This window comes from Staurois parvus, unplaced genomic scaffold (assembly GCF_062004578.1).
Source record: "Staurois parvus isolate SC_StPar_1 unplaced genomic scaffold, SC_StPar_1.0 ptg000874l, whole genome shotgun sequence".
Lineage (NCBI taxonomy): Eukaryota > Metazoa > Chordata > Amphibia > Anura > Ranidae > Staurois > Staurois parvus.
Window position 1 is genome coordinate 456,557 of NW_028318670.1, and position 27,880 is coordinate 484,436.

The 27,880-nt window shown below is 46.0% G+C and overlaps 4 protein-coding genes across 5 annotated transcripts in view; all 4 read left to right on the forward strand.

Annotated features, from left to right (window-relative positions):
* Positions 1 to 27,880, forward strand: part of LOC149443119 (uncharacterized) — a 170,318-nt gene that overhangs the window by 71,881 nt on the left and 70,557 nt on the right. The gene's annotated exons all lie outside the window — the stretch shown is intronic.
* Positions 303 to 1,465, forward strand: LOC149443121 (oocyte zinc finger protein XlCOF29-like). Its single transcript, XM_089655907.1, has 2 exons — positions 303 to 699; positions 1,202 to 1,465. The coding sequence occupies exons 1-2, from the start codon at positions 604 to 606 to the stop codon at positions 1,463 to 1,465; spliced, it is 360 nt and encodes a 119-aa protein (XP_089512033.1). The 5' UTR covers positions 303 to 603.
* LOC149443122 (uncharacterized) lies at positions 1,409 to 26,663 on the forward strand. Its single transcript, XM_089655911.1, has 6 exons — positions 1,409 to 1,579; positions 1,696 to 1,895; positions 1,975 to 2,181; positions 2,305 to 2,446; positions 2,645 to 3,767; positions 21,966 to 26,663. Exons 1-6 carry the CDS (start codon positions 1,495 to 1,497, stop codon positions 22,732 to 22,734), a joined length of 2,526 nt encoding a protein of 841 aa, XP_089512037.1. The 5' UTR covers positions 1,409 to 1,494; the 3' UTR covers positions 22,735 to 26,663.
* On the forward strand, positions 17,312 to 21,691 carry LOC149443123 (uncharacterized). 2 transcript variants are annotated; one of them, XM_089655891.1, is made up of 7 exons: positions 17,312 to 19,004; positions 19,943 to 20,066; positions 20,269 to 20,436; positions 20,523 to 20,646; positions 20,763 to 20,962; positions 21,051 to 21,278; positions 21,374 to 21,691. In XM_089655891.1, exons 2-7 carry the CDS (start codon positions 19,983 to 19,985, stop codon positions 21,524 to 21,526), a joined length of 957 nt encoding a protein of 318 aa, XP_089512017.1. In that variant the 5' UTR covers positions 17,312 to 19,004; positions 19,943 to 19,982; the 3' UTR covers positions 21,527 to 21,691. The 2 variants fall into 2 exon arrangements, with proteins under 2 accessions (XP_089512017.1, XP_089512018.1); XM_089655892.1 differs by having other exon boundaries at positions 21,051 to 21,282; positions 21,374 to 21,502.

Consider the following 27,880-nt stretch of genomic DNA (forward strand, 5'->3'; position numbering starts at 1 on the left):
GAACCCTTTGGAGGAACCCCTAGAACCTTTTGGAGGAACCCCTAGAACCCTTTGGAGGACCCCTGGCTGAGAAAGGCTGGACTAGGCAGTCATATATTTCTGTCCCCCTTGGTGGGAGTGGAGGCGACCCCTCTATGAGGACATACAGTCCATACATACCCAGCACAAGGCCGGGGTCACACTACCAGACTCTTCTCGGGGCTGCAGTTCCTCTGAGCTCCACAAGATGGAGATCTCACTTCTACCCAGACAGGAAGTTTCTATGGAAGACAGGAAGTTCCGGGTGAGAGGTGAGTTGGGAGGAAGTAGAGAGGAGACATTGCTGGAAGTGGCAGCAGAGGAGGTAATAAGATCTGATTTTATATTAATACCCAGTAACCCGCCGTCACGTCCGTCCTCTTCCTCCACCGTCACGTCCGTCCTCTTCCTCCACCGTCACGTCCGTCCTCTTCCTCCATCGCTGCGTCCATGATGATACACACATATATAGTGTGGAAGCCTAGAATAACCCCTTCAGGGGCAGAACATTTCCCCACACAGACATACATATACTCATTATCAGCTATTATTCTTCCTGTCCTGGCAGAATTTTGAATAGATCACATGACCACACCAATGAGGATGGAAGAGGACCGGAGTCACATGACTGAGAGGATACTAAACCTCACCCTGGAGATCATCTACCTGCTGACCAGAGAGGTGAGGAGGATTCTGGGAGGTCACATGACATCACTCTCATCTCTATTAATAAAACACAGACCTGACCGGAGGGGTGAGGGGGATTCTGGGAGGTCACATGACATCACACAGACCTGACCGGAGAGGTGAGAGGGATTCTGGGAGGTCACATGACATCACTCTTATCTATTAATAAAACACAGACCTGACCGGAGAGGTGAGGAGGATTCTGGGAGGTCACATGACATCACTCTTATCTCTATTAATAAAACACAGACCTTACTGGAGAGGTGAGGAGGATTCTGGGAGGTCACATGACATCACACAGACCTGACCGGAGAGGTGAGGGGGATTCTGAGAGGTCAAATGACATCACTCTGATCTGACTGGAGAGGTGAGGAGGATTCTGGGAGGTCACATGACATCACTCTGGTCTAGTCTGGCCAATAGACCATGTTCTTCTTGTAGACATGTAGATGATGTCAGATGATTGATATCGGTTTCTCTTTCTCCTGATCTGTAGGATTATGTTGTAGTGAAGAAGTCTAGTGGGGAGCCAATCTCAGGAGGATGGAGCAGGACCCAGAGCCCTACCATGGTGCCTCCCCCTCATTCTCCGATACCTGAGAGGAACAAAGAGCAGAAGATCCTGGAACTGACCACCATGATGGTCCATCTGCTGACAGGAGAGGTGAGCGGTGCCAGGAATTCTGGGACATTCTCCAGTAACAGACAAGGGATGTGTCTGGATGGTGACTGTATCATTGTGTGTGTCAGGTTCCTATAAGGTGTCAGGGTGTCACTGTCTATTTCTCCATGGAGGAGTGGGAGTATTTAGAAGGACACAAGGACCTCTACAAGGACGTCATGATGGACAATCAGCCGCCCCTCACATCACCGGGTAAGAGGACACTTTATTGGAAAGGAGAGAGCAGTACGGAGGCTCCACCTAGATCCCCCATCATCTGATAAACACATAGAAACAATGGATTCAGTCAGTGTGTGTGTTTCCTACAGATGGATCCAGTCATGGGAACCCACCAGAGAGATGTCCCCGTCCTCTGTATTTCCGGGATTCCACACAGGAAGGTCACACCATCCCTCACCATCATCAGGTAGATGGATCCAGTCATGGGAACCTACCAGAGAGATGTCCGCATCCTCTGTATTCCCGGGATTCCACACAGGAAGGTCACACCATCCCTCACCATCATCAGGTAGATGAGGAACAATCACTGATAGTTATGATTTATACACAGCATGTTTGTTACAATGAATGTTTTATTATATATTCAGAGTGGAATCCTCCGGGATGATAATATTGATGTCAAAGAAGAGTATAAAGAGGAGGATGAGGAGTATAGAGTGATGGAGGAACTTTCAGAAGGACACAAGGATATTATGGAGCCACCTAATACCAGGAACCCACTAGAGAGATGTCCCCGTCCTCTGTATTCCCGGGATTCCACACAGGGGGATCTCACCATCCCTCACTATTACAAGGTTGGTGGGACGGAGAATCTAGAACATGGACTCATGGAGACGATGTGCGGATTTTCTATGTGATGTCACAATAATAAATCTTCTATCTTACAGATGATATTTTCTCTCCTTCTCTTGATGTAGAGTGGAGATCCAATCGATATAGAATTTGAGGTGAAATCAGAAGAAGAAGAGGCGTATGTGAGGGATGATCAGCAGTCTATGGAGGAGGATGGAATAACGGGGACATTTATAGAGGAGGACACTCCTACAGCGATCAGCACAGGTGGGTCATGAATACTAAATACTAAATCCATTCCTCCACCCATACTGCTCACTGATTGGTCACTGACCCATTTCCTAGTTCCCTTGAGGGTGGAATTGTAAGCTCCTCAGAGACCAAGCTGCCAGATGTGGGCAGAGTCCTGGTTTGGGGGAACCAATCAGCTCCTGTCTAGTAATCCTCTTTGTCTTTGTATTTTAGTCCATGGCCGGGAGATGAGGAAAACCTCCGAGGATTGTCTCACTTTGTCTCCAGACTGGAAAGTAGAAGATGAGGACATCACACAGTATAGTCCAGGAGAAAACCCGGCTCCCTCCAATGTCCATCCGGCACTACCCAGTGTAGATGGACCATCGGATTCCTCGTATCCTGAGGAACCTCAGACTGTGCGGGACCGGGCCGGCCTTCCAAAAGATAGGAGGTTTCCCTGTACTGAGTGCGGGAAATGTTTCCGTTTTAAATCCAAACTTGATGAGCATAAGAGATCTCACACAGGAGAGAAGCCGTATGCCTGTCCTGAGTGTGGGAAATGTTTTTCACAGAAGGCCAATCTTTCTATACATCAGAGATTGCACACAGGGGAGAAACAATATTCCTGTCCTGAGTGTGGGAAATGTTTTGCACAGAAATCCAGTCTTTGCACACATCAGAGATTGCACACGGGGGAGAAGCCGTACTCCTGTTCTGATTGCGGGAAATGTTTTTCACAGATGTCCAAACTTCACGCACATCAGAGATCTCACACAGGTGAGAAGCCGTATTCCTGTCCTGAGTGCGGGAAATGTTTTTCAGCTAAGTCACATATTTACAGACATCAGAGATTGCACACGGGTGAAAATCTGCATTCCTGTTTTGAGTGCGGGAAATGGTTTGTACAAAAATCAGATCTGGTCACACATCAGAGGACTCACACGGGGGAAAAACCATATTTATGTCCTGAGTGCGGGAAATGTTTTACACAGAAGTCCGATCTTTACAAGCATCGAAGATTGCACACAGGGGAGAAGCCGTATTTCTGCTCTGAGTGCGGGAAATGCTTTTCATTGAAGTACAATCTTATCGCACATCAGAGATCTCACACAGGAGAAAAGCCGTATTCCTGTACTGAGTGCGAGAAATGTTTTTCAGTAAAGTCCCGTCTTTCCCAACATCAGAGATTGCACACGGGGGAGAAACCGTATTCCTGTCCAGAGTGCGGAAAATGTTTTTCACAGAAGTCTAATCTTTACACACATCAGAGATCTCACACGGGGGAGCAGCCGTATGCTTGTCCTGAGTGCGGGAAATGTTTTTCACGGAAGTCTCTTCTTTTCAGTCATCAGAGGTCTCACATGGTGGAGAAATCACGTTCCTGTCCTGAGTGAGGGAAATGTTCCTCCCTCTGTCCTCCATGTGGGAATTGCTCCTCACTGAAGTCCTGTCTTCCTGTACATCAGGGGTCCCACACAATCCTGGAGGTGTATTAGTGCCTTGAGTGCGGGAAATGTCTTCTAGATGAATGTTGCTGGACATCCCAGCTCTCATGTGGGGAAGAAGCACACCCTGATATGCACCTCAGATATACTCCATGGCTGATCTTCATAATGGAAGGAACCGTTCATAAGGAGGTTAGAGGTCCCCAAAAACGTGGATGAAGTGTGGGACCGGGTTGGCCATTGATGGCAGGAAAAGAATAAAGATGGCGTCCTCACCTGTCATTGGCTGAGTGCATTTTGTGGTGCAAACATTCATGTTTTAATTTTCACAGTGAATTCTTGAAATCATCCGCTACATCTAGTGACCATGATGCGATTTTGCTCCGCTTTTTCAGTATTTCAATAAAATACCACAACATAGCCACTAGATGGCGCTGATGATCATAGAAAATCTGTGTGTTAAATTGTGGCCACGATTTATCACGGCTGGACGAATACTCATCACATTTATCCAACAAATGTTTTATGAGCAGACCCCCGAGTGAGATATTATAATTGTGCATTTATGAGTCCGGGAGATCTTACAGCGGTTTTCAACCAGTTCCCATCATTCTGAGAGAAAAGAAAGAGATGCATCCTGGGAGCTCAGACTCCATCTCAGGAACTGGGAGAGAAGGAACCGGCTATCAGAGCCTGCGTTGGATGAAAACGTGCATCTTTTAGCATCACCGAAAGGAAGCATTGCGTATCGCCATCTATAGCCTAACTATTCGTTGTGATTTGTGTATGTTCTCACACCAATTGTATGGATTTCTCATCTGTGTTTTCCTGATCGTTTCACCCCGCCCTGTTTTTGTTAATAAAGCTTCAAGTTTCCGTCCAGTCTGGCTTGTTGCAGAATAGGAGGGTTTAGCCGCATGCCGAGTTGCACCCAGAGAAAGGCGTGGTGAGGACAGAACAACCTTTATCCCAAAAAGAAACCAAACCATGGGCTGTAACTGATTACAAATCATGAGCTTGGCTTCAGTTTGTTAGTGTGGCTAAATCTGCTAGTCCACCTAACACTCCCCTCCCCTCCCCCCTAGACTTGCAATGCTGCTGTACAAAGATGCCCTCCTGTGCTCCTTCCTCCTGCCAGATCACCAGGGGGAAAAAGCCTAAAACGAATGCAGCCGCTGCATCTAACAATCGGTAAGCTGCCATAGAGGATGGGTTTGGGTCCAAGACTCCGCCTCCACATTCCAGACAAGCGATTTTCCTAACCAGTTGGGTTTCTACCTTTTTTACAGTTTCATTTTTTTTCGACTGCAAACTTGTTAAAAGGAAAATGGGAATAAAACATTGAAAAAAAAAAATAACAATGGTGGGTGTCGGTGTCATGAGGACGAACTTCAGTATTCCAACATTGCTCCTAGGTGGGGCTTTAATTACTTTAAGTCCCGACTGATTCTGACCCCCCCCCTGGAAAAAAAAAAAAAATTTTATTGCTAGAAAATTACTTTAAACCCCCCAAACATCTATTTTTTTTTTTAAATTTTGAAGCACAGGCCCTAGTGAATAAAATGGTGGGTGTTGCAATTGTTTTGATGACGTGGTATTTGGCAAGAGGTTTTTTAAACGCCAATTTTTTTTGGGAAAAAAAACACTTTAACCTCTCCCAGTCTGGACATTTTCACCCCCTTCCAGTCCGGACGCTTTCCCCTCCCTTCCAGTCCGGACGCTTTCCCCCCCCCCCCCCCCCTTCCAGTCCGGACGCTTTCCCCCCCTTCCAGTCCGGACGCTTTCCCCCCCTTCCAGTCCGGACGCTTTCCCCCCCTTCCAGTCCGGACGCTTTCCCCCCCTTCCAGTCCGGACGCTTTCCCCCCCTTCCAGTCCGGACGCTTTCCCCCCCTTCCAGTCCGGACGCTTTCACCCCCTTCCAGTCCGGACGCTTTCCCCCCTTCCAGTCCGGACGCTTTCCCCCCCTTCCAGTCCGGACGCTTTCACCCCCTTCCAGTCCGGACACTTTCACCCCCTTCCAGTCCGGACACTTTCACCTCCTTCCAGTCCAGGCCATTTTTCCCAGAGAGCGCGAACAGTCTATGAATGCAGTGGCTGTTTATAAACGGCCACCCGCTCCGGCACTGCTCCTGTCCGGCTGTTTCTGTACATGGGCCAGACAGGAAGTGGTTAATAAATGTTAGTGCACACAAACACAACGTAATACCCAATTTTTTTGGTGAAATATAAAAGACGAGTTTACACCGAGTACATAGATACCAAACATGACATGCTTTACAATCGAGCACGTGTGGAGGGCTGGGCATTACATTCTACATATTACAGGTTACCATAGGACACAATTAGGCAGGGGAGTATTTTGACAAAATTGTCATTTCTCTGCATATTGTCCAACTCCGAGCCGTAGAAACGTGAATGCTTATTAGACATAAGCCTATCAGGTGATGTGTAATGAGGGAGGACGTGGCCTAAGGAGGTCAGCACCCTATATTAAGGCGTGCATAATTATTAGGCAGCTTCTTTTCCTTAGAGAAAATCGGTCAAAAATAGATGTAAATTACTAAAATCACGGGTGTCAAAGAGAAGAATCGAAATGTGAAGCCACCAGGAACCCATCATCCTCCAGTGCCGCCATATTCCAGAACTGCATCCTACACGATATTGCCCAAAGTATTGTCCCCGCCCTCCAAATCATGTGATTCAGGTGTTCCAAACCCCTCCATATCATGTGATTCAGGTGTTCCAATCCCCTCCATATTGTGAGTCAGGTGTTCCAATCCCCTCCATGTCATGTGATTCAGGTGTTCCAATCCCTTCCAAATCATATGATTCAGGTGCTCAAATCCCCTGCCAATCATATGATTCAGTTGTTCCAATCCCCTTCCAATAATGTGATTCAGGTGTTCCAATCCCCTCCCAATGATGTGATTCAGGTGTTCCAATCCCCTCCATATCATGTGATTCAGGTGTTCCAATCCCCTCCATATGATGTGATTCAGGTGTTCCAATCCCCTCCATGGACACAGGTGTATACAATCACGCCCCTAGGCATGCAGACTGCTTCTACAAACATTGGTGAAAGAATGGATCGCTCTCAGGAGCTCAGTGACTCCAAGCGTGGTCCCGTGATAGGTGGCCACCTGTGCAATAAGTCCATCCGTGACATTTCCTGGCTACTAAATATTCCACGCTCAACTGTTAGTGGGATTATAACAAAGTGGAAGCAACTGGGAACAACAGCAACTCAGCCACCAAGTGGTAGGCCATGTCACATGACAGGGTGGGGTCAGCGCATGCTGAAGCACACAGTGCCCAGAAGTCGCCAACTGCAGAGTCAATAGCTAAAGACCTCCAGACTTGGTGTGGCCTTCAGATGAGCCCAAAAACAGTGTGTAGAGAGCTCAATGGAATGGGTTTCCATGGCCGAGCAGCTGCATCCAAGCCTTCCATCACCAAATGCAATGCAAAGCGTCAGATGCCGTGGTGTAAAGCACACCGCCACTGGACTCTAGAGCAGTGGAGGCGTGTTCTCTGGAGTGACCAATCACGCTTCTCTGACAATCCGATGGACGTGTCTGGGTTTGGCGGTTGCCAGGAGAACGGTACTTGCCTGACTGCATTGTGCCAAGTGTAAAGTTTGGTGGAGGGGGGATTATGGTGTGGGGGTGTTTTTCAGGAGTTGGGCTTGGCCCCCTAGTTCCAGTGAAGGGAACTCTTAAGGCGACATTTTGGACAATTTCATGCTCCTAACTTTGTGGGAAGAGTTTGGGGATGGCCCCTTCCTGTTCCAACATGACTGCCCACCAGTGCACAAATCAAGGTCCATAAAGACATCAAGGAGCCAGTTTGGGGTGGAGGAACTTGACTGGCCTGCACAGAATCCTGACCTCAACCCCATAGAACACCTTTTGGATGAATTAGAGCGGAGACTGCGAGCCAGGCCTCTTCCCCCGACATCAGTACCAGACCTGACAAATGTGCTTCTGGAAGAATGGTCCAACCTTCCCATAGACACCCTCCTAAACCTTGTGGATGGCCTTCCCAGAAGAGTTGAAGTTGTTATAGCTGCAAAGGGCGGGGCCAACTCAATATTGAACCCTACGGACTAAGACTGGGGGGCCATTAAAGGTCATGTGCGTGGGAACGGCAGAGCCAACTCAATATTGAACCCTATGGACTAAGATTGGGAGGCCATTAAAGGTCATGTGCGTGGAAAGGGCAGAGCCAACTCAATATTGAACCCTATGGACTAAGACTGGGGGGCCATGAAAGGTCATGTACGTGGAAAGGGCGGAGCCAACTCAATATTGAACCCTACAGACTAAGACTGGGGGGGCCATTAAAGGTCATGTACGTGGAAAGGGCGGGGCCAACTCAATATTGAACCCTACGGACTAAGACTGGGGGGCCATTTAAGGTCATGGGTGTGGAAAAGGTGGCTGCCCAATACTTGGGGCAACATAGTGTACATTGTGATTAGCGAGTGGTTTACTGGGGTTATGGCTGAAGATCGGTGGGTTCTGTGTGCCAGTTTTTGCTGCTCTTAAAAAAAGAAGCCGGGAGGGAAAGATCATTTGGCAGCAATTTAACCTCTAGTTTCCTTTTGTCGGTGCTAAATAAATATCGATGCTCCCGGTCGCATGGAATTAAAAAAAAAAATATTTTTCCAGGGCAGTGACGACCCCCAACACTCCTTGCCTTATTAGCCCAGAAAATGGCCATTTGTAATTTGACAGATTCGGCTCCCATTGATTTTAACAAGGTTGGGGTTCAACATCAAACCAAACCCAGGATGGGTCGGCTCATAGCTAGTACCCATGAATTAAGAGTTCCAGTATCTCCCCGGTGTCCTGCAGACAGATAGACATTTCCCGATGCCTCATGTTCTACAGATTCCTCGTGTTTCCTGATACCGGCTCATACATTGGACTTGTCCAACCTTCTAACCAGGAGTGAATGGTGTTCTGTCCCCACATGAAGGCGAATGAAGGTATATCTGATAATGGCTGTGTAACTTCCTACCTTCGTATCCAAGCAGTGGAGCAGACCGGACCGGCAGATGTTCAGGTTAGATGGATCCAAACGTATACACGGGAATGAAATCAGCGTGGGTTTATTTGGTCCAAAATACAGCGACAAACAGTGATACAATACTGTAAGGTAGTAGAGGTATTGATGCTGTCCTGTGATATCTTTCCTGAGGCTAACTGCTGGTCAAAAACTGATGCCTTCACAAGCCCAGGGTAATGAATGTCCTGTCACACAGCTATATAGCAGATAAAATGGCTGCAGGAAGTGACCAGAACCAAGGCTTGCCTAAAACCACACCCAGCAGAGAAAACACTTACTAGCTATAACAAAGGCATGCAGCATGCAAATTCTGGCCAGCAGATGGCAGCAACAGATCAAGACATAGAAACAAACGTGGTGAAATAAGAATTGGTGATACAATGCACAGTTAAATAACAAATATGAGGGGAACAGCACACTCCCCGTCTGAAATTCCATAAGGGATTTCACTATGACGAATGTCCATAAAATATAAAACAACCTGTAACAAAGAACATGTTAGAATGCAATAAACATAACAATATAGTAGATTCCGAGTTGGAATAGAGAAGAACCACAAAGTTCAAGTTCAGTAGAGTTCACCCAGCAGGAATGTTCTCGATGGGTAGTATCAAAATGAGTTCGTTAATTGGCCTTGCGAACATTTTAAGCTCACCCTTTCTGAAGATCTTCAACTCCACTTTACGGACCTTGCCATCCTTGCTAGGAAGAACCTTTGTAATTAGTCCCATAGGCCAGTCAATCCGTACGGTATGTTGCTCCTTCATTAACACGAGGTCGCCTTCTTTTAGGTTTGGTTTGTGGTGTTGCCACTTTCTTCTTCCTTGAAGAATATTGAGATACTCCTTTCGCCACCTGTTCCAGAAGTAATCAGCTAGGTATTGTACACGTTTCCAGTGTTTTTGGTAGATATTCGCATGAGTAAATTCTCCACTAGGCAATAGCGTAATCTCAGTTTTTTGGGTAAGTAGGATAGCTGGAGTCAGTACGGCTGGTGTTTCAGGATCCATAGATACTGGCACGAGGGGTCTAGAATTGATGATGGCTGAAACTTCAGCGAGAAGGGTGACTAGAGTCTCGTGTAAGTCTTGAAGAGTTTACATCCATCAACATAGAATTCAAGATGTTGCGTGAGATCCCGATCATTCTCTCCCAGGAGCCCCCCATGTGGGAACTATGAGGAGGATTGAAAATCCAGGTGCAACCCTTTTCCTCCAAGTGATCTTGAATGGATTTGGTGTCTATGTTCATTTCTCTACAGGCTCCAATGAAGTTGCTTCCACGGTCAGACCTCAACTGTTTCACTGGTCCTCTGATTGCTAAGAACCGTCTTAAGGCATTAATAAGGCTGGATGTGTCCATGGATTCTATGACCTCTAAGTGAACGGCTCGCACACTCATGCAAGTAAATAGTACAGCCCAACGCTTACTGTTTGCGTGACCGCCACGGGTCCTGCGTGCGGACACCATCCATGGCCCGAAGACGTCTAGGCCAACGTAGGTGAAAGGCGGCTCTGTACATAGTCTGTCCGCAGGCAAATCAGCCATTTGTTGGTGTAGTTGTTTTCCTCTAGCTTTGCGACAGTGAACACAGTCATGCAGTACTTGGGCCACACGTCTTTTCATACCTATAATCCAAAGGCCAGCAGACCGTAACTTGCCCTCAGTGATTTGCCTGCCCTGGTGTTCAGTCTTTTTGTGGTAGTGTCGGATCAGCAAGACGGTGATATGGTGTTTGCTGGGAATGATGAGAGGATTTTGATCTGCAACTCTTAGGTGGGCTTGATTCAAACGACCACCAACTCTGAGCAAGCCAAAACTGTCAATAACTGGATTTAAGTTGGCAAGAGGGCTTTTTATTGGAATCTGCTGTTTGTTGTACAAGCACTTCCATTCTACATTGAATTCCTCTTGTTGGACGTGACGTATTATGAGGGACTCACTATGAGAGATGTTCTCCGCAGAGAAGGGTTTATGGCAGACGTGCCAACCGTGACAATCCTTATCTTTGTGAGTATTGTGATAACATTTCGCAATGTGCACTAACCTTGCGATAGTCCTGACAAGTCTCATCCAACTGGAGAAACGTTCAAAGCGCTGGCTACCGAGGCTGGAGATTTGCTTTGTTCCAGTGACCAATACACTGACTTCAGCGCGGATTTCTGGATCATTATCCGGATCCTGGATGCTGAAAACTTCCTGTACACATTCGTCTGCCTGTTTTAGCAGAAACTCCGGACCTGTAAGCCAAGTAGAGTTAGTAAAGGAACCTACAGACATAGGTCTAGTGGCATGATATACTCCGAATGAAGGCAAGTAGCAGCACTTGTCGTTCTTCTTTAAGGATGGAGCTGGTTCTGCATGGTTGTTACGGAATATTTTATCCATAAAGGCAACGATGTGTTCTCTCATTTCAGGCTTGCTGTTCATGGTACACTGAAGAGAGTTAAATCTAGACAGAGCTTGTTCTCGGTTGTTCGGGAGTCTTACCCTGTTAGCTCGGAAGGGTAACGGAGAAACCCAGTGATTGGTTTTGTCTTTAAAGAACTCACTGTCCATTATCTTGACAAATTTTCTGTCCTCTACTGACAAGGCTACTTTATCGTCGTCCTTGGTTGTTTGAAACACTGATCTCCCCAAGTTGTCGGCAAAGAGGGGAGTAATGACGTCAGGTGGTTGTATGAGGCCTGGAGACTTCTCCTTCACCTCATAGTGATGAGGACACGGCTTAATGCAAGTTGTGCGTCCATCTGCACGCACGTACGTTTTGAAGGAGTCAATTCCTGGTTGATCTAAGCATACATTTCCTATGATTACCCATCCCAAGTCCAGTCTCTGGGCATATGGCGCATAGTCAGGACCATTACACTGTTGACGCACCTTGTGTACCCTTAGATTGTCTCTGCCGAGCAGGAGTAGAATCTCGGCGTTGATGTCCATAGGTGGGATAACGTTGGCTAGGTGCCTTAGGTGAGGTTGGTGAAATGCAGCTTCTGGGGTAGGAATCTCATCTCTATGGTTGGGTATATGATCACATTCGATCAGCGTCGGTAAGGGTATTTCCGTATCCCCACTGACAGGAGAAGCGATGAATCCTTGTGCCCTTCTGCCGCTAGTCTCTATGCGGCCCGAGCAGGTGTTTAAGGTATAGGGTTCGGATGGTCCCTTTATTCCAAAGGCTTCAAAGAATTTAGGACCTGCTAGGGACCGGTTGCTTTGGTCATCAATGATGGCATACATTTTTACTGCCTTTTCTGGTAGTCCCTCTGGGTAGACCTTGATCAGGCATATTCGGGCACAACATTTCTCGCACTGGCCCTCCCCACATACATCCAAGCATGAGCAGGAAACAGCAGTCGCTGCATTAGCGTAATTTTGGGGCTCCCCGCCATGACTTGGAGCAGGACTGGTGGTGACGGCAGTGGGTGAATCTCTGGAGAGTGGGATTGGGTGCATAGCTGAGGCATGTCTTTCACTATGACACTCCTCACACTTGATGACAGATTTACAGTCCTTAGCCATGTGCTCCAATGAAGCGCAGCATCTGAAACATACCCCGAGCTCGGTGAGGATTTTCTTGCGCTCCAGTATGGTTTTGAATCTAAACCCTCTACATTTGTTCAGAGAGTGTGGTTTTTTATGAATGGGACATTCACGATTGAAGGTCTTATCTCCTGATGAGGTAGTGTACTGTTTACCCGTGGGTACTGCAGGAGATGGTAGGTTAGTCTTTCTAACACTCACGCTGCTCTTAAAGTCTCTGTGTTTATGCGTGATGCTTTCATACCTTGATGATGTTGCTGAAGCTGTAGTGTTGAACTCCAAGAAGTCGAGGCTGGGGTCATTCCTTTCCTCATCTGGGACTGTTCATCGATAAATCTACAGAAGTGAATAAATGGGGGAAAGGTGATGTCATGCTCTCTTTTGTACCTTGAGACTGATGCCGCCCACTTTTCTTGCAGACTGTATGGTAGCTTCATGACAATTGGGTTCACTCCATGAGCTGTATCCAGGTAGCACAGCCCAGACAGACGAGGGTCACCCTTGGCAAGCTCCAGTTCCATGAGCAGATCACTTAAATCCTGAAGCTTCTGGACATCCTTGAGATTGATCCTTGGAACGTTCTGCAGTCTCTTGAATAGGGCCTTCTCTATTGCTTCTGCACTGCCGAAGGTACGTTCGAGTCTCTGCCAGGCGACAGCAAGACCTGCTTCTGCTTGTCCCACATAGACAGTTCTGAGGCTCTTGACACGATTTGTGGAGCCTGGGCCCAGCCATTTGATCAAGAGGTCAAACTCCTGCTCTGCGGTTAGGTTGAGGTTAGCGATAGCGGCCTTGAAGGTTGCCTTCCAAGCTCTGTAGCTCTCTGCACGGTCATCAAATTTTGAGAGACTGGTGTTGATTAGCTCTCTGCTCACCATAAACCTGGCAAACTCAGACATATCTGATTTCTCACTGCTTGTTGCCATGACGACTTGTGATGCCCCTGGGGCGTATTGGCTGCCTGGCGTGAAGGGGTGAGATGCTTCCGGGTAGAATGATGTAGCTGCAGGGTTAAGCTTTCGTTTAGCCTCTGTATATTGTGATGACTGCTGCTTGAGCTGTGGAGGTAGGCCAGAAAACGCCTGATAGCGATCTTTCTGTAACAACCGTCCTTGAGAGGGCACTTCCGGGTAACGGTTATTAGGTTGCTCGGGTGCTGTGGGTGGCACTGGTACTGCAGGTAGAGCTGACTTGGAGGTTTCAGTGTTCTCGGCTTGGACGGTACTGCAAACTGGGGGTGGCGCAGATAACTGATTCAGTACATAGTCACTGGTGCAATCAACTGGATCATCTATCTCCTGTGGTAGCGAGCAGACTGGATCAAGACCTTGGCTCAATGCTTGCTCAAGTAGTCTTACTTTAGCTAATGCAATTTCCTCCTGCATCTCTGATTCGAAAATCTTTATTCGAGCCTCTGCTTCTGCCCCCTTGGCCTCTGCCCTCTTGGCCTCTGCTTCTGCCCTCTTGGCCTCTGCTTCTGCCTCTGCCCTCTTGGCCTCTGCCTCTGCTTCTGCCCTCTTGGCCTCTGCCCTTGCAAGAGCTTCTTTTTCTGTGAAGGAGCGTCTCGCTTTGGATTGCTCTGCGTTTATGCGGGCCTCTAGTAATCTGTCGCTCAAGGCTGAGCTTCTTGAGCACGATGATCTGTATGACCGAGAGGAATGTTTAGATGAATTTGATCTGTGTGATTTAGTTTCTTGCAAATGCGAGATACGGAGTTCCGCTTTACCTTTAACATCCAGCACCATGACGTCTCTTTGTCTGGCTATTGATTCTGCCTTGCTCAGTTCTGATAGGGCTTCATCGATATTAGAGTCTTTTAGAAAGGTTATATACCTTGTGGACAGTCTATTGTATCTTTCTTGAGCTGTGTCCAGCCGCCCGATGGCAACTTGTAAGCTTGTGGCATCACCTGAGGAGGATTTAAGTCCGGACATGAGGGAGGAAACTCGTTCCCATTGCTCCTCCAGGTTATCACATAGTTCATCTTTCGTGGTGTGATAATTTTCAATGACTTTTACTGTCGGTTTCAGAGAGCGTCTTGGTCGTACGACTTGTTCTGCTGGAAGTGTGGATTCTGTTCCTTGCCCTTCATAACGATCAGTATCAGGTTGTATTTGCTTTAGTTCATCACTGGGGAACTGTGCAAAGTCCTTTTCGGCCATTTTGACTTAAGGTGCGCTGTCCCTTTAAGAAAATGAAGTTTTGAATTGGGCGCTGAAAATCGCAGCACGGCTCCGATAGGGCACCTTGACAAAATTTCTAAGATGTTTAAAGTGAATTGTGGGGTTTTGCGGGCCACAGCAATGTAAGGAGCGTGCATAAACAGTACTTCTATTATGCGAGGAAAAGTTAATATAGGACTTTAGGAATGGCTTGGCGAGTTGTGGAGGACTTCCAGGCGAGACTATAGATACTGCGTATGCGCAGTGCTTCCGCATAGGCTTGTGGAACGTGCACTGTAGCCGGGCAGATTTGCTGCAAGTGGGCCTGTTGCTAGGGAGATTCCTGAGTGTGGTACTGGACTTTAAGGCAGTTTTTGACTGTTCTGTCCCCACATGAAGGCGAATGAAGGTATATCTGATAATGGCTGTGTAACTTCCTACCTTCGTATCCAAGCAGTGGAGCAGACCGGACCGGCAGATGTTCAGGTTAGATGGATCCAAACGTATACACGGGAATGAAATCAGCGTGGGTTTATTTGGTCCAAAATACAGCGACAAACAGTGATACAATACTGTAAGGTAGTAGAGGTATTGATGCTGTCCTGTGATATCTTTCCTGAGGCTAACTGCTGGTCAAAAACTGATGCCTTCACAAGCCCAGGGTAATGAATGTCCTGTCACACAGCTATATAGCAGATAAAATGGCTGCAGGAAGTGACCAGAACCAAGGCTTGCCTAAAACCACGCCCAGCAGAGAAAACACTTACTAGCTATAACAAAGGCATGCAGCATGCAAATTCTGGCCAGCAGATGGCAGCAACAGATCAAGACATAGAAACAACATGGTGAAATAAGAATTGGTGATACAATGCACAGTTAAATAACAAATATGAGGGGAACAGCACAAATGGACTTGGCAAGATACTCTCCCCATGTTGAGGGAATGTGGCCTAGTACGGCTCAGGAGGTGACATGCTCACTGCCCCCCCCCCCTCACCCCTTCATGGGCAGCCAGGCTGCATGCTCAGATGAGGTTCCAGTATGGATTTATGGGGTACCCAGCATTTTTTTTTTTTGCTTGGCTGAATACCTATTTAGTTCAATTGTTCACTGACCCCCCCCCCCCCCCAACAAACCAAATTCTGTACCAACATGGGTTCAGTGCAAACCCAGAGCACATTCCAAGTAGTCACTTATTGGTGACCAATGGGAGAAGGACCCCCTTATATCAGTGGTCAGTGTAGTGGTCCCTTACATTGGTGACCAATGGGAGAAGGACCCCCTTATATCAGTGGTCAGTGTAGTGGTCCCTTACATTGGTGTCCAATCGGAGAAGGATCCCCCTTATATCAGTGGTCAAGGGGAGAAGGACCCCATTATATCAGTGGTCAGTGTAGCGGTCCCTTACATTGGTGACCGATGGGAGAAGGACCCCCTTATATCAGTGGTCCCTTACATTGGTGACCAATGGGAGAAGGACCGCCTTATATCAGTGGTCAGTGTAGTGGTCCCTTACATTGGTGACCGATGAGAGAAGGACCCCCTTATATCAGTGGTCAGTGTAGTGGTCCCTTACATTGGTGACCAATGGGAGAAGGACCCCCTTATATCAGTGGTCAGTGTAGTGGTCCCTTACATTGGTGACCGATGGGAGAAGGACCCCCTTATATCAGTGGTCAGTGTAGTGGTCCTTTAAATTGGTGACCGATGGGAGAAGGATCCCCTTATATCAGTGGTCAAGGGGAGAAGGACCCCCTTATATCAGTGCTCAGTATAGCGGTCCCTTACATTGGTGACCGATGGGAGAAGGACCCCCTTATAACAGTGGTCAGTGTAGTGTTCCCTTACATTGGTGACCGATGGCAGAAGGACCCCCTTATATCAGTGGTCAAGGGGAGAAGGACCCCCTTATATCAGTGGTCAGTGTAGTGGTCCCTTACATTGGTGACCAAAGGGAGAAGGACCCCCTTATATCAGTGGTCAGTGTAGCGGTCCCTTACATTGGTGACCAATAAGAGAAGGACCCCCTTATATCAGTGGTCAGTGTAGAGGTCCCTTACATTGGTGACCGATGGGAGAAGGACCCCCTTATATCAGTGGTCAGTGTAGAGGTCCCTTACATTGGTGACAGATGGGAGAAGGACCCCCTTATATCAGTGGTCAGTGTAGTGTTCCCTTACATTGGTGACCGATGGGAGAAGGACCCCCTTATATCAGTGGTCAGTGTAGTGGTCCCTTACATTGGTGACCGATGGGAGAAGGACCCCCTTATATCAGTGGTCAGTGGGGGAAGGACATTCTAACATGGTCATCAGTGGGAAGACTGTCCCTCTTACATATCATTGATGTCAGTTGTTACTGAGAGACAGAAATTGTTCATAGCTCAAGGAACCCCTAGAACCCTTCGGAGAACCCCTGGCTGACAAAGGCTGGACTAGGCAGTCATATATTTCTGTCTCCCTTGGTGGGAGTGGAGGTGACCCCTCTATGAGGACATACAGTCCATACACACCCAGCACAAGGCCGGGGTCACACTACCAGACGGTTCTAGGGGCTGCAGTTCCTCTGAGCTCCACAAGGTGGGGATCTCACTTCTACCCAGACAGAAAGTCTCTATGGAACACAGGAAGTGATGTCAGGAATAAATAGGAATTTCCGGGTGAGAGGTGAGTTGGGAGGAGACAGAGAGGAGACATTGCTGGAAGTGGCAGCAGAGGAGGTAATAAGATTTGATTTTATTTTTACACCCAGTAATCCCCCGTCATGCCCGTCCTCTTCCTCCAACTTCGCGTCCGTCCTCTTCCACCGTCGCGCCCATTTTATTCCACTGTCGCGCCCGTCCTCTCCCTCCACCGTCGCGCCCGTCCTCTCCCTCCACCGTCGCGCCCGTCCTCTCCCTCCACCGTCGCGCCCGTCCTCTCCCTCCACCGTCATGTCTGTCCTCTTCCTCCAGGGTCACGCCTGTCCTTTTCCTCCACCATACCAGGCCGCATTAACTCAACATAGTAGGGTACCCCATGAGGGGGGGGCCCTGGCAGAAAATCTCATCTCTGTGTTGATGAGGACAAAGGCCTCTTCCCAGTCAGAAATGGGGTTCCTGGGGAGTGAGGGACTGGCATAGTACCCCTTACTCATTCACAAATAATGACAGTGTACTGTATATAAAACACACTCACACGTTTTTATGTCCTTTATTAAAAAAACAAAACCCCTCCCCCCCAAAAAAGTCCTGTGGTGTAAATCCATCAATTGCATCATCCAGTGTTCTATCACTCATGATGAACAATGCCCACCAAGCCACCAGAACAGAAACGCTTACATTCGTTCCATTGCACGCTCAGCCACAACTGCTGGATTTTCAGTCCAACAGCTTGACTGCAAACGAACGGCGGGAATACTGGCTGACGTCCATGACCGAATACCGCCAACGTAAAATTCGGTCAATGATGTCAGCCAGAATGCCTTCTCTTCCATGCCCATTGGGCATCTCCTGACTGTTGAATAGAGCCAGGGAAGTGTCAATGGTTGCTAGGACGTAGGCGGCCACTGGCTTCCTAGCAACCAGAAGCCCTGAGGAAGACTCTGTCCCATTTCGCAGTGGTGGTAATACTGCTACTAAATGTATAACTTCCTGCTGCAGGCGGAGGTTCAGCTGGGCGGACCGGTGAACACTCCAGTTGGTTTGCCCATTGGCCAGACAGCCAAAGTTTGGCCCGGACCAGAGTGTCATCCCTGTTTATTACTGGTATTGGCTTGCTTGTAGTTCCTCCCTAATATCAAGTCATTATTATGGTTCTTTTCATTGCTTTGCCACACTTGTGGATCTGGTGACATAGAATCTGGGTAGGAGGTCACCAGAACATCGTACTGAGTCTCCTTCATATCCCACCACTCATAATGTCCTTCAGTTGTTCCCTCAGACCTAGAACCCAGATATGACCAGGGAAGATCAGCCCACTGCCATGGCCCAGCTCTGAAGAGTTGTGTTCTCTCATTGTATGGTTCCCCCATGGAGGGGCCTAAAATATTAGTCTGTGAAGCCCCCATGGAAAAAGAATAGCTAGGCTAAAGAAATACCGGGTGTCCTTGACTTTGATTGACATTCCATTGGTCAAGACCAATCAACATTTCCCCAGCCTTAATGGCCACGCTGATTTGCTCCTTGCCCTGTTTTCCTGTCTCACTGACAATGGCTCCCACCTTCATCCAAGTTACCCATTCCTTTTCCTGGAAGGTTCCCTGTGCCGTCCAAGGGACCACCACTGCATCCTGTACCCACAGCCAGGCCTGCATCTGCATCCTGTACCTACAGCCAGGCCTGCATCCTGCCAGAATCTGCCCAAATCTCAGACCTGTCACCAACACCATGTGGTGAGTCCTGACCCCGAACTCTGTGCATTACTTACTTCTGACCTCTGCGTATTACTTCTGACCTCTGCACTCTGCGTATTACTTCTGACCTCTGCACTCAGTGTATTAATTCTGCACTCTGTGTATTACTTCTGACCTCTGCTCTGTATATATTACTTCTGACCTCTGCGCTGTGTGTATTACTTCTGACCTCTGCGTATTACTTCTGACCTCTGCACTCAGTGTATTAATTCTGAACTCTGCACTGTGCGTAATACTTCTGACCTCTGTGCTGTGCGTATTACTTCTGACCTCTGCACTGTGCGTATTACTTCTGACCTCTGCGCTCTGCGTATTACTGACCTCTGCGCTCTGCGTATTACTTCTGACCTCTGCGCTCTGCGTATTACTTCTGACCTCTGCGTATTACTTCTGACCTCTGCGCTCTGCGTATTACTTCTGACCTCTGCGTATCACTTCTGACCTCTGCGCTCTGCGTATTACTTGTGACCTTTGCGCTCTGCGTATTACTTGTGACCTTTGCGCTCTGCGTATTACTTTTGACCTCTGCGTTTTACTTCTGACCTCTGCACTGTGCGTATTACTTCTTAACGCTGCACTTTGCGTTTTACTTCTGACCTCTGCACTCTGCGTATTACTTCTGACCTCTGCGCTCTGCGTATTACTTCTGACCTCTGCGCTCTGCGTATTACTTCTGACCTCTGTGCTCTGCGTATTACTTCTGACCTCTGCGCTCTGCGTATTACTTCTGACCTCTGCGCTCTGCGTATTACTGCTGATCTCTGTGCTCTGCGTATTACTTCTAACCTCTGCACTCTGCATATTACTTCTGATCACTGTGCTCTGCGTATTACTTCTGACTTCAGCACTCTGTGCACTACTTCCTATTATTGTGTGACCGATACCATCCAAATAATTCTTACTTTCATTTTCCAAAGCTATCCATCTACAAGAAGACCTGTATAGATCACATGACCAATGAGGATGGAGGAGGACCGGAGTCACATGACTGAGAGGATACTAAACCTCACCCTGGAGATCATCTACCTGCTGACCGGAGAGGTGAGGAGGATTCTGGGAGGTCACATGACATCACTCTCATCTCTATTAATAAAACACAGACCTGACCAGAGAGGTGAGGAGGATTCTGGGAGGTCACATGACATCACTCTGGTCTAGTCTGGCCAATAGACCATGTTCTTCTTGTAGACATGTAGATGATGTCAGATGATTGATATCGGTTTCTCTTTCTCCTGATCTGTAGGATTATGTTGTAGTGAAGAAGTCTAGTGGGGAGCCAATCTCAGGAGGATGGAGCAGGACCCAGAGCCCCACCATGGTGCCTCCCCCTCGTTCTCCGATACCTGAGAGGAGCAAAGAGCAGAAGATCCTGGAACTGACCACCATGATGGTCCATTTAATGACAGGAGAGGTGAGCGGTGCCGGGAATTCTGGGACATTCTCCAGTAACAGACAAGGGATGTGTTTGGATGGTGACTGTATCATTGTGTGTGTCAGGTTCCTATAAGGTGTCAGGGTGTCACTGTCTATTTCTCCATGGAGGAGTGGGAGTATTTAGAAGGACACAAGGACCTCTACAAGGACGTCATGATGGACAATCAGCCGCCCCTCACATCACCGGGTAAGAGGAGACTTTATTGGAAAGGAGAGAGCAGTACGGAGGCTCCACCTAGATCCCCCATTATCTGATAAACACATAGAAACAATGGATTCAGTCAGTGTGTGTGTTTCCTACAGATGGATCCAGTCATGGGAACCCACCAGAGAGATGTCCCCGTCCTCTGTATTCCCGAGATTCCACACAGCAAGGTCACACCATCCCTCACCATCATCAGGTAGATGGATCCAGTCATGGGAACCCACCAGAGAGATGTCCCCGTCCTCTGTATTCCCGGGATTCCACACAGGAAGGTCACACCATCCCTCACCATCATCAGGTAGATGAGGAACAATCACTGATAGTATCATTAGGATCTGTACATTATCTGCATTGTTACCATTGATGTCATTTTATTATATATTCAGAGTGCAAACCTGAGAGATTCTACTGTTGAGGTTAAAGAAGAGATAAAAGAGGAGGAGGATGAGGATGGGGGGATGGAGGAGTCAGAGATTCCAGAAGAACACAAAGATCTGTACCAGGACACCATGGTGGAGTCATCCCGCTACAGGAACCCACCAGAGAGATGTCCCCGTCCTCTGTATTCCCGGGATTCCACACGGGAAGGTCACACCATCCCTCACCATCATCACGTAGGTGGGACGGAGCATCTAGAACATGGAGTGAGATCATGGAGAAGATCTGTAGACCTTACAATATTTTATTTTCTCTCCTTCTCTTGGTTTAGGGTAAAGATCTTCTAGACATAAAAGTTGAGGTGAAATCAGAAGAAGAAGAGGCGTATGTGAGGGATGATCAGCAGTCTATGGAGGAGGATGGAATAACAGGGACATTTATAGAGGAGGACACTCCTACAGAGATCAGCACAGGTGGGTCATGAACACTAAATCCTAGATTGGTCACTGACCCATTTCCTAGTTCCCTTGAAGGTGGAATTGGAAGCTCCTCAGAGACAAAGCTGCCTGATGTGGGCGGAGTCCTGGTTTGGGGGAACCAATCAGCTTCTGTCTAGTAATCCTTTGTCTTTGTATTTTAGTCCATGGCCGGGAGATGAGGAAAACCTCCAAGGATTGTCTCATTTTGTCTCCAGACTGGAAAGTAGAAGATGAGGACATCAAACAGTATAGTCCAGGAGAAAACCCGGCTCCCTCCAATGTCCATCTGGCACCACCCAGTGTAGATGGACCATCGGATTCCTCGTATCCTGAGGAACCTCAGACTGTGCGGGACCGGGCCGGCCTTCCAACAGGGAAGAGCTTCTCCTGTATTGGGTATGGGAAATGTTTCCATTCTAAATCCAATCTTAATGAGCATAAAAGAACGCACACGGGGGAGAAGCCGTATTCCTGTACTGACTGCAGGAAATGTTTTGCAAGAAAATCACAACTTGTCACACATCAAATTTCTCACACGGGGGAAAAGCCATATTCCTGTCCTGAGTGCGGGAAATGTTTTTCAGGGAGCTTTAGTCTTAACAGGCATCAAAGGTCTCACACGGGGGAGAAGCCGTATTCCTGTCCTGAGTGCGGGAAATGTTTTTCACACAACTCCAGCCTTTATGCACATCAGAGATTGCACACGGGGGAAAAGCCGTATTCCTGTCCTGAGTGCGGGAAATGTTTTTCACAGAAGTCTCATCTAAACAGCCATCAGAAATCTCACACAGTGGAGAAGCAGTTCTCCTGTCCTGAGTGCGGGAAATGCTTTCCACACCAGTCCAAACTTGACAAACATCAGAGATCACACACGGGGGAGAAGCCAAATTCCTGTCCCGAGTGCCGGAAATGTTTTTCCGATCAGTCCAAACTTGCCAAACATCAGAAATCGCACACGAGGGAGAAGCCTCATTCCTGTCCTGAGTGCGGGAAATGTTTTTCACAGAAGTTTTTTCTTTACAGACATTGGAGATCGCACACGGGGGAGAAGCCGTATTCCTGTGCCGAGTGCGGGAAATGTTTTGTACACAAATTAAACCTTGTCACACATCAAAGGTCTCACACGGGGGAGAAGCCGTATTCCTGTCCTAAGTGCGGGAAATGTTTTTCAGATAAGTCCAATCTTTACAGACACCAGAGATTGCACACGTGACGCGTTACTTTAACTGACAATTGCGCGGTCATGCAACCCTGCACCCAAATTAAATTTGCTTCCTTCCCCCCCCCCCCCCCACACATAGAGCTTTCTTTCGGTGGTATTTGATCTCCAGTGTGTTTTTTTTTACATTTTTTTCACTGTAAACAAAAAAAGACCTACAATTTCAGGAAAAAAAAAACTATATTTTTGACTTTTTGATATAAAACAGATCCAATAAAAAAAATCAAATTTCATCATAAATTTCGGCCAAAATGTATTCTGCTCATGCAACGCTGTTCATAAATGAAATTTACATCCTTTTTTCCCCTCACATTGAGCTTTCTTTCGGTGGTATTTGATCCCCTATGCATTTTGTATTCTTTGCGCTATAAACAAAAAAAGCGACAATTAATTGGCCATTTTTTGCAATACGGCACTGCGTTATTTTAAATGACAATTGCGCGGTCATGCAGCGCTGTTCATAAATTAAATTTACATCCTTTTTTCCCCACACATTGAGCTTTCTTTCGCTTGTATTTGATCTCCTGTGCGGTTTTTAAATTTTTGCGCTATAAACAAAAAAAGCAACAATTTCGGTAAAAAAACTATATTTTTGACTGTTTACCATTTAAAAAAAAAAAAATCAAATTTTGTCAAATTTCAACTAAATGTGCAGTCATGCAACGCTGCACCCAAATTAAATTTACGTCCTTTTTTTCCCCGCACATTGAGCTTTCTTTTGCTGGTATTTGGCTGTGCGGTTTTTAATTTTTTTGGGCTATAAATATTTAATATATAAATATTTTTGACTGATATAAAACAGATCCAGTAAAAAAAATGTGCAAAATCAACTTTCGTCATAAATTTCGGCTGAAATGTATTCTGCTCCGTGTCTTTGCTAAAAAAAATCCCAATACGAGTAAATTAATTGGCCATTTTTTGCAATACGGCGCTGCGTTGTTTTAACTGACAATTGCGCGGTCATGCAATGCTGTTCATAAATGAAATTTTTTTCCCATGCATTAAGCTTTCTTTTGGTGGTGTTTGATCCCCTGTGCACTTTTTATTATTTGCGCTATAAATGAAAAAAACGACAATTCGGGGAAAAAAAACAATATTTTTGACTGTTTGTTATAAAACATCCAATAAAAAAAATAAAAAAAGTTTTTTCATAAATTTCGGCCAATATGTCTTTGCTGAAAAAAAATCCCAATACGTGTAAATTAATTGCCCAATTTTTTGCAATACTGACAATTGTGCGGTCATGCAACTCTGCACATAAATGGAATTTATGTCCTTTTTTTTTTCCCCCCACACATTGAACATTCTTTTGCTGGTGTTTGATCCCCTGTGCATTTTTTTTTTTTTTTGCGCTATAAACAAAAGAACCGACAATTTCGGAGAAAAACTAAACAATATTTTTGACTGTTCGCTATAAAACATCCAATAAAAAAAAATGTTAATCAAATTTTGTTATAAATTTTGGCCAAAATATATTCTGCTCCGTGTCTTTGATTAAAAAAATCCCAATATGCATAAATGAATTGGCCATTTTTTGAAATACGGCACTGCGTTCCTTTAACTAGCAATTGTGCGGTCATGCAATGCTGTTCATAAATTAAATTTACGTCCTTTTTCCCCACACATTGAGCTTTCTTTTGATGGTATTTGATCTCCTGTGCGGTTTTTATTTTTTGTGCTCTAAACGAAAAAGCTGACAATTTAAAGAAAAAAAAATATTGTTGACTTTTTGCTCTAAAACAGATCCAATAAAAAAAATTTTAAAAATCAAATCTCGTCGTAAATTTCGGCCAAAATGTATTCTGCTACGTGTCTTTGCTGAAAAAGAACCCAATACAGGTAAATGAATTGCCCATTTTTTGCGATACGGCGCTGCGTTACTTTAACTGACAATTGCACGGTCATGCAGCGCTGTTCATAAATGAAATTTACGTCCTTTTTTTCCCCTCACATTGAGCTTTCTTTTGGTGGTGTTTGATCCCCTGTGCTTTTTTTTTTGCGCTATAAACAAAAAAAAACGACAATTTCGGGAAAAAAACAAAATTTTTGACTGCTATAAAACATCCAATAAAAAAAAAAAAATTGTCATAAATTTCAGCCAATATGTCTTTGCTAAAAAAAAATCCCAATACGTGTAAATTAATTGCCCATTTTTTTTCAATACTGACAGTTGCGCGGTGATGCAGCACTGTTCATAAATGAAATTTACGTCCTTTTTTCCCCACACATTAAGCTTTTTTTTGGTGGTATTTGATTCTCTGTGCATTTTTTATTTTTTGCGCTGTACACGAAAAAACGACAATTTTCGGAGAAAAACTAAACAATATTTTTTACTTTTTGCTATATGACATGTCAAATAAAAAAAAATGTAAAAAATCAAATTTTGTTATAAATTTCGGCCAAAATGTTTTCTGCTCTGTGTCTTAGCTAAAAGAAAAATCCCAAAGCGGGTAAATTAATTGGCCATTTTTTGCAATACGGCGCTGCTTTACTTTAACTTACAATTGTGCAGTCATGCAGCGCTGTTCATAAATGAAATTTACGCCCTTTTTTCCCCACACATTGAGCTTTCTTTCACTGGTGTTTGATCCCCTGGGCGTTTCTTATTTTTTGCGCTATAAACGAAAAAAACAACAATTTTGGAGAAAAACTGAACAATATTTTTGACTGTTCGCTATAAAACATCCAATGAAAAAATGTTAAAAATAAAATTTTGTTATAAATTTTGGCCAAAATGTATTCTGCTCCGTGTCTTCGCTGAAAAAAAATCCCAATACGAGTAACTTAATTGGCCTGTTTTTTTAATACGGTGCTGCGTTATTTTAACTGACAATTGCGCGGTCATGCAACGCTATTCATAAATGAAATTTACGCCCTTTTTTCCCCAGACATTGAGATTTCTTTCGGTTGTATTTGATTGCCTGTGCGGTTTTTATTTTTTGCGCTATAAATGAAAAAACACAACAATTTCGGAGAAAAACTAAACTATTTTTGACCGCTATAAAACATCCAATAAAAAAAATGTTAAAAATCAAATTTCGTCATTTTCGGCCAAAATGTATTTGCGAAAAAAAATCCCAATGAATTGGTTTACGTGAACGTTATAGTGTTTACAAATGGCGGGATCGATACTGGGATTTTTAAATTTTTACTAGTCATGGAGGCAATCAACAACTTATAGCGATACTGCGGTGGGCATTCTGACACTGGGGGGAGGGAACTGACTTGGTGTCACTGACATCCCCAGTGACACCAATACAGTAATCAGTGCTAAAACAAAGCCCTGACACTACTAATGGCACTGGGCAGGAAGGGGTTAACATGAGGGGGGATCAAAGGGTTAACTGTGTTACTAGGGAGACATGCTGTGCACAGAGATACAAAGCAGCATGTCTTCGCTGGAGGGAGAAAGACCCGTGTTGTTTCCATACAGACCTCTCCCCTGTCGGCTTTACCCGACGATCGCCTGCCGGGAATCACCAGCTGGGACCCGTTGTTTGACATCCATAGCGGTGCGTGGAGGGCAGTGTGTGCCCCCACCCGAAATACAAATCACAAACATATATATATATATATATATATATATATATATATATATATATATATATATATATATATATATATATATATATATATATATATATCTGTGGATGTATACATTGTACATTTATTGGATGTGATGAAGTTTCCCTCTCAGTGATCAGTCTTGTCCATATTTTATGGTTGTATGTTAGATTTGGGATAAGATGCCCCACCCCCATGATGTTCAGCTTGGTAATTTAATGTGTTAATTGATATATGTGTAAATGGAGAGAAAGCAGTATGGCGGGTATGCTATGACCGGGTGGATGTAGGATGAAATGCGTAGTCTCCTCTCTCCTGCCATTTCCGGATTCATTATAATAAAGGATATTTTCCTGGAATGCGTCGTCTATTCATGGTCCTCTTGGACGTCTCAGGGACTGGCAGGACTTGCACCGACTGTGTGGGCAGAATGATGTGGACCGGCCTAGAGCTGTATATATTGGTGGGTTTTTCTTCACTAGTTTACTATTTTATCTCCTGATTCTCCAATCAACCTTCATGGTCTTCTACTGTCTACACCACAGGTGCCAAACTGGTGGCCCCTCCAGCTGTTGCCAAACTACAAATCCCATGAGGCATTGCAAGATTGACAGTTACAAGCATGACTCCCACAGTTCTAAGCATGACGGGCCTTGTAGTGTCACAACAGCTGGAGGGCCACCAGTTTGACACCCCTGGTTTAAAGCAAGAGGTCTCCAAACTACGACTTTCAGGCTACATCTGGCTCACTAGAAGATTTTCTCTGTTCCACAGCAAATGTGAAGATCCTTTTGCTGGCTGGACATACGCGTGCCGGTCCATGCGTCATAATACAGAGACCTGTGCATTCACCGACAGATTCCCTCTGTTGTGGTTGGTTTCTAGGACTGCCAGTGTCCTAGCAACCAATGAGGTGTTCCACCTGGCCTTAGCATATACAGGAGGACTGGGTGTCCTCCATCCAGATCAGCTTCCCTTATGGCAGGGGTGGGCAACTGTGGCCCTCCAGCTGTTGTAGAGCTACAAGTCCCATGAGGCATTGCAATATTAACTGTTACAAGCATGACTCCCAAAGTTCAAAGCATGATGGACCTTGTAGTTTCACAACAGCTGGAGGGCCGCCAGTTTGACACCCCTGGTCTACACAGCAGCAGTGTATGGGGAAGGGTGCAACTTTGGTAAAACCTTGGGGGCCGTACCCAGACCCCCACTCTCCGGGAGTGCCCTGTAATGTTGCATCAGGCATTAGATCCAGCATGAGACGCTTATTATGGCACTTGGTGCAAGGTGTTGAGTTAGCCAGGTCCAGGGTGGTGGTCCATCGCTGAGGAACAGAGTCCCTGAAGATGCCTTCTTTACCATGAGGGGTACAGTATGGACTTTGTATACAAAAAGATAAGATAGGGTCACCTTGTAGGCTTCCGACCATCACTGTATACAACATTGCTGTGTATTCACCTTACGGCAAACTTGGAGCTAAAATTCAACCACTCAGAGCCCTCAGGTAGATGACCAGGAGTTACATCACACCATTGGCCACTCACTTTACTGCCACTTCCAGCTAGAGCCCTTATAG

Coding starts and splice junctions, on each gene's coding strand:
- LOC149443123 (XM_089655891.1), top strand. CDS start 19,983: ATGAGGATGGAGGAGGACCGGAGTCACATGACTGAGAGGATACTAAAC. Junction 20,067..20,268: donor TCTACCTGCTGACCGGAGAG/GTGAGGAGGATT, acceptor CCTGATCTGTAG/GATTATGTTGTAGTGAAGAA. Junction 20,647..20,762: donor GCCGCCCCTCACATCACCGG/GTAAGAGGAGAC, acceptor TGTTTCCTACAG/ATGGATCCAGTCATGGGAAC.
- LOC149443121 (XM_089655907.1), top strand. CDS start 604: ATGACCACACCAATGAGGATGGAAGAGGACCGGAGTCACATGACTGAG. Junction 700..1,201: donor TCTACCTGCTGACCAGAGAG/GTGAGGAGGATT, acceptor CCTGATCTGTAG/GATTATGTTGTAGTGAAGAA.
- LOC149443122 (XM_089655911.1), top strand. CDS start 1,495: ATGGAGGAGTGGGAGTATTTAGAAGGACACAAGGACCTCTACAAGGAC. Junction 1,896..1,974: donor CCATCCCTCACCATCATCAG/GTAGATGAGGAA, acceptor TTATATATTCAG/AGTGGAATCCTCCGGGATGA. Junction 3,768..21,965: donor CTTCTTTTCAGTCATCAGAG/GTCTCACATGGT, acceptor TGAGCATAAAAG/AACGCACACGGGGGAGAAGC.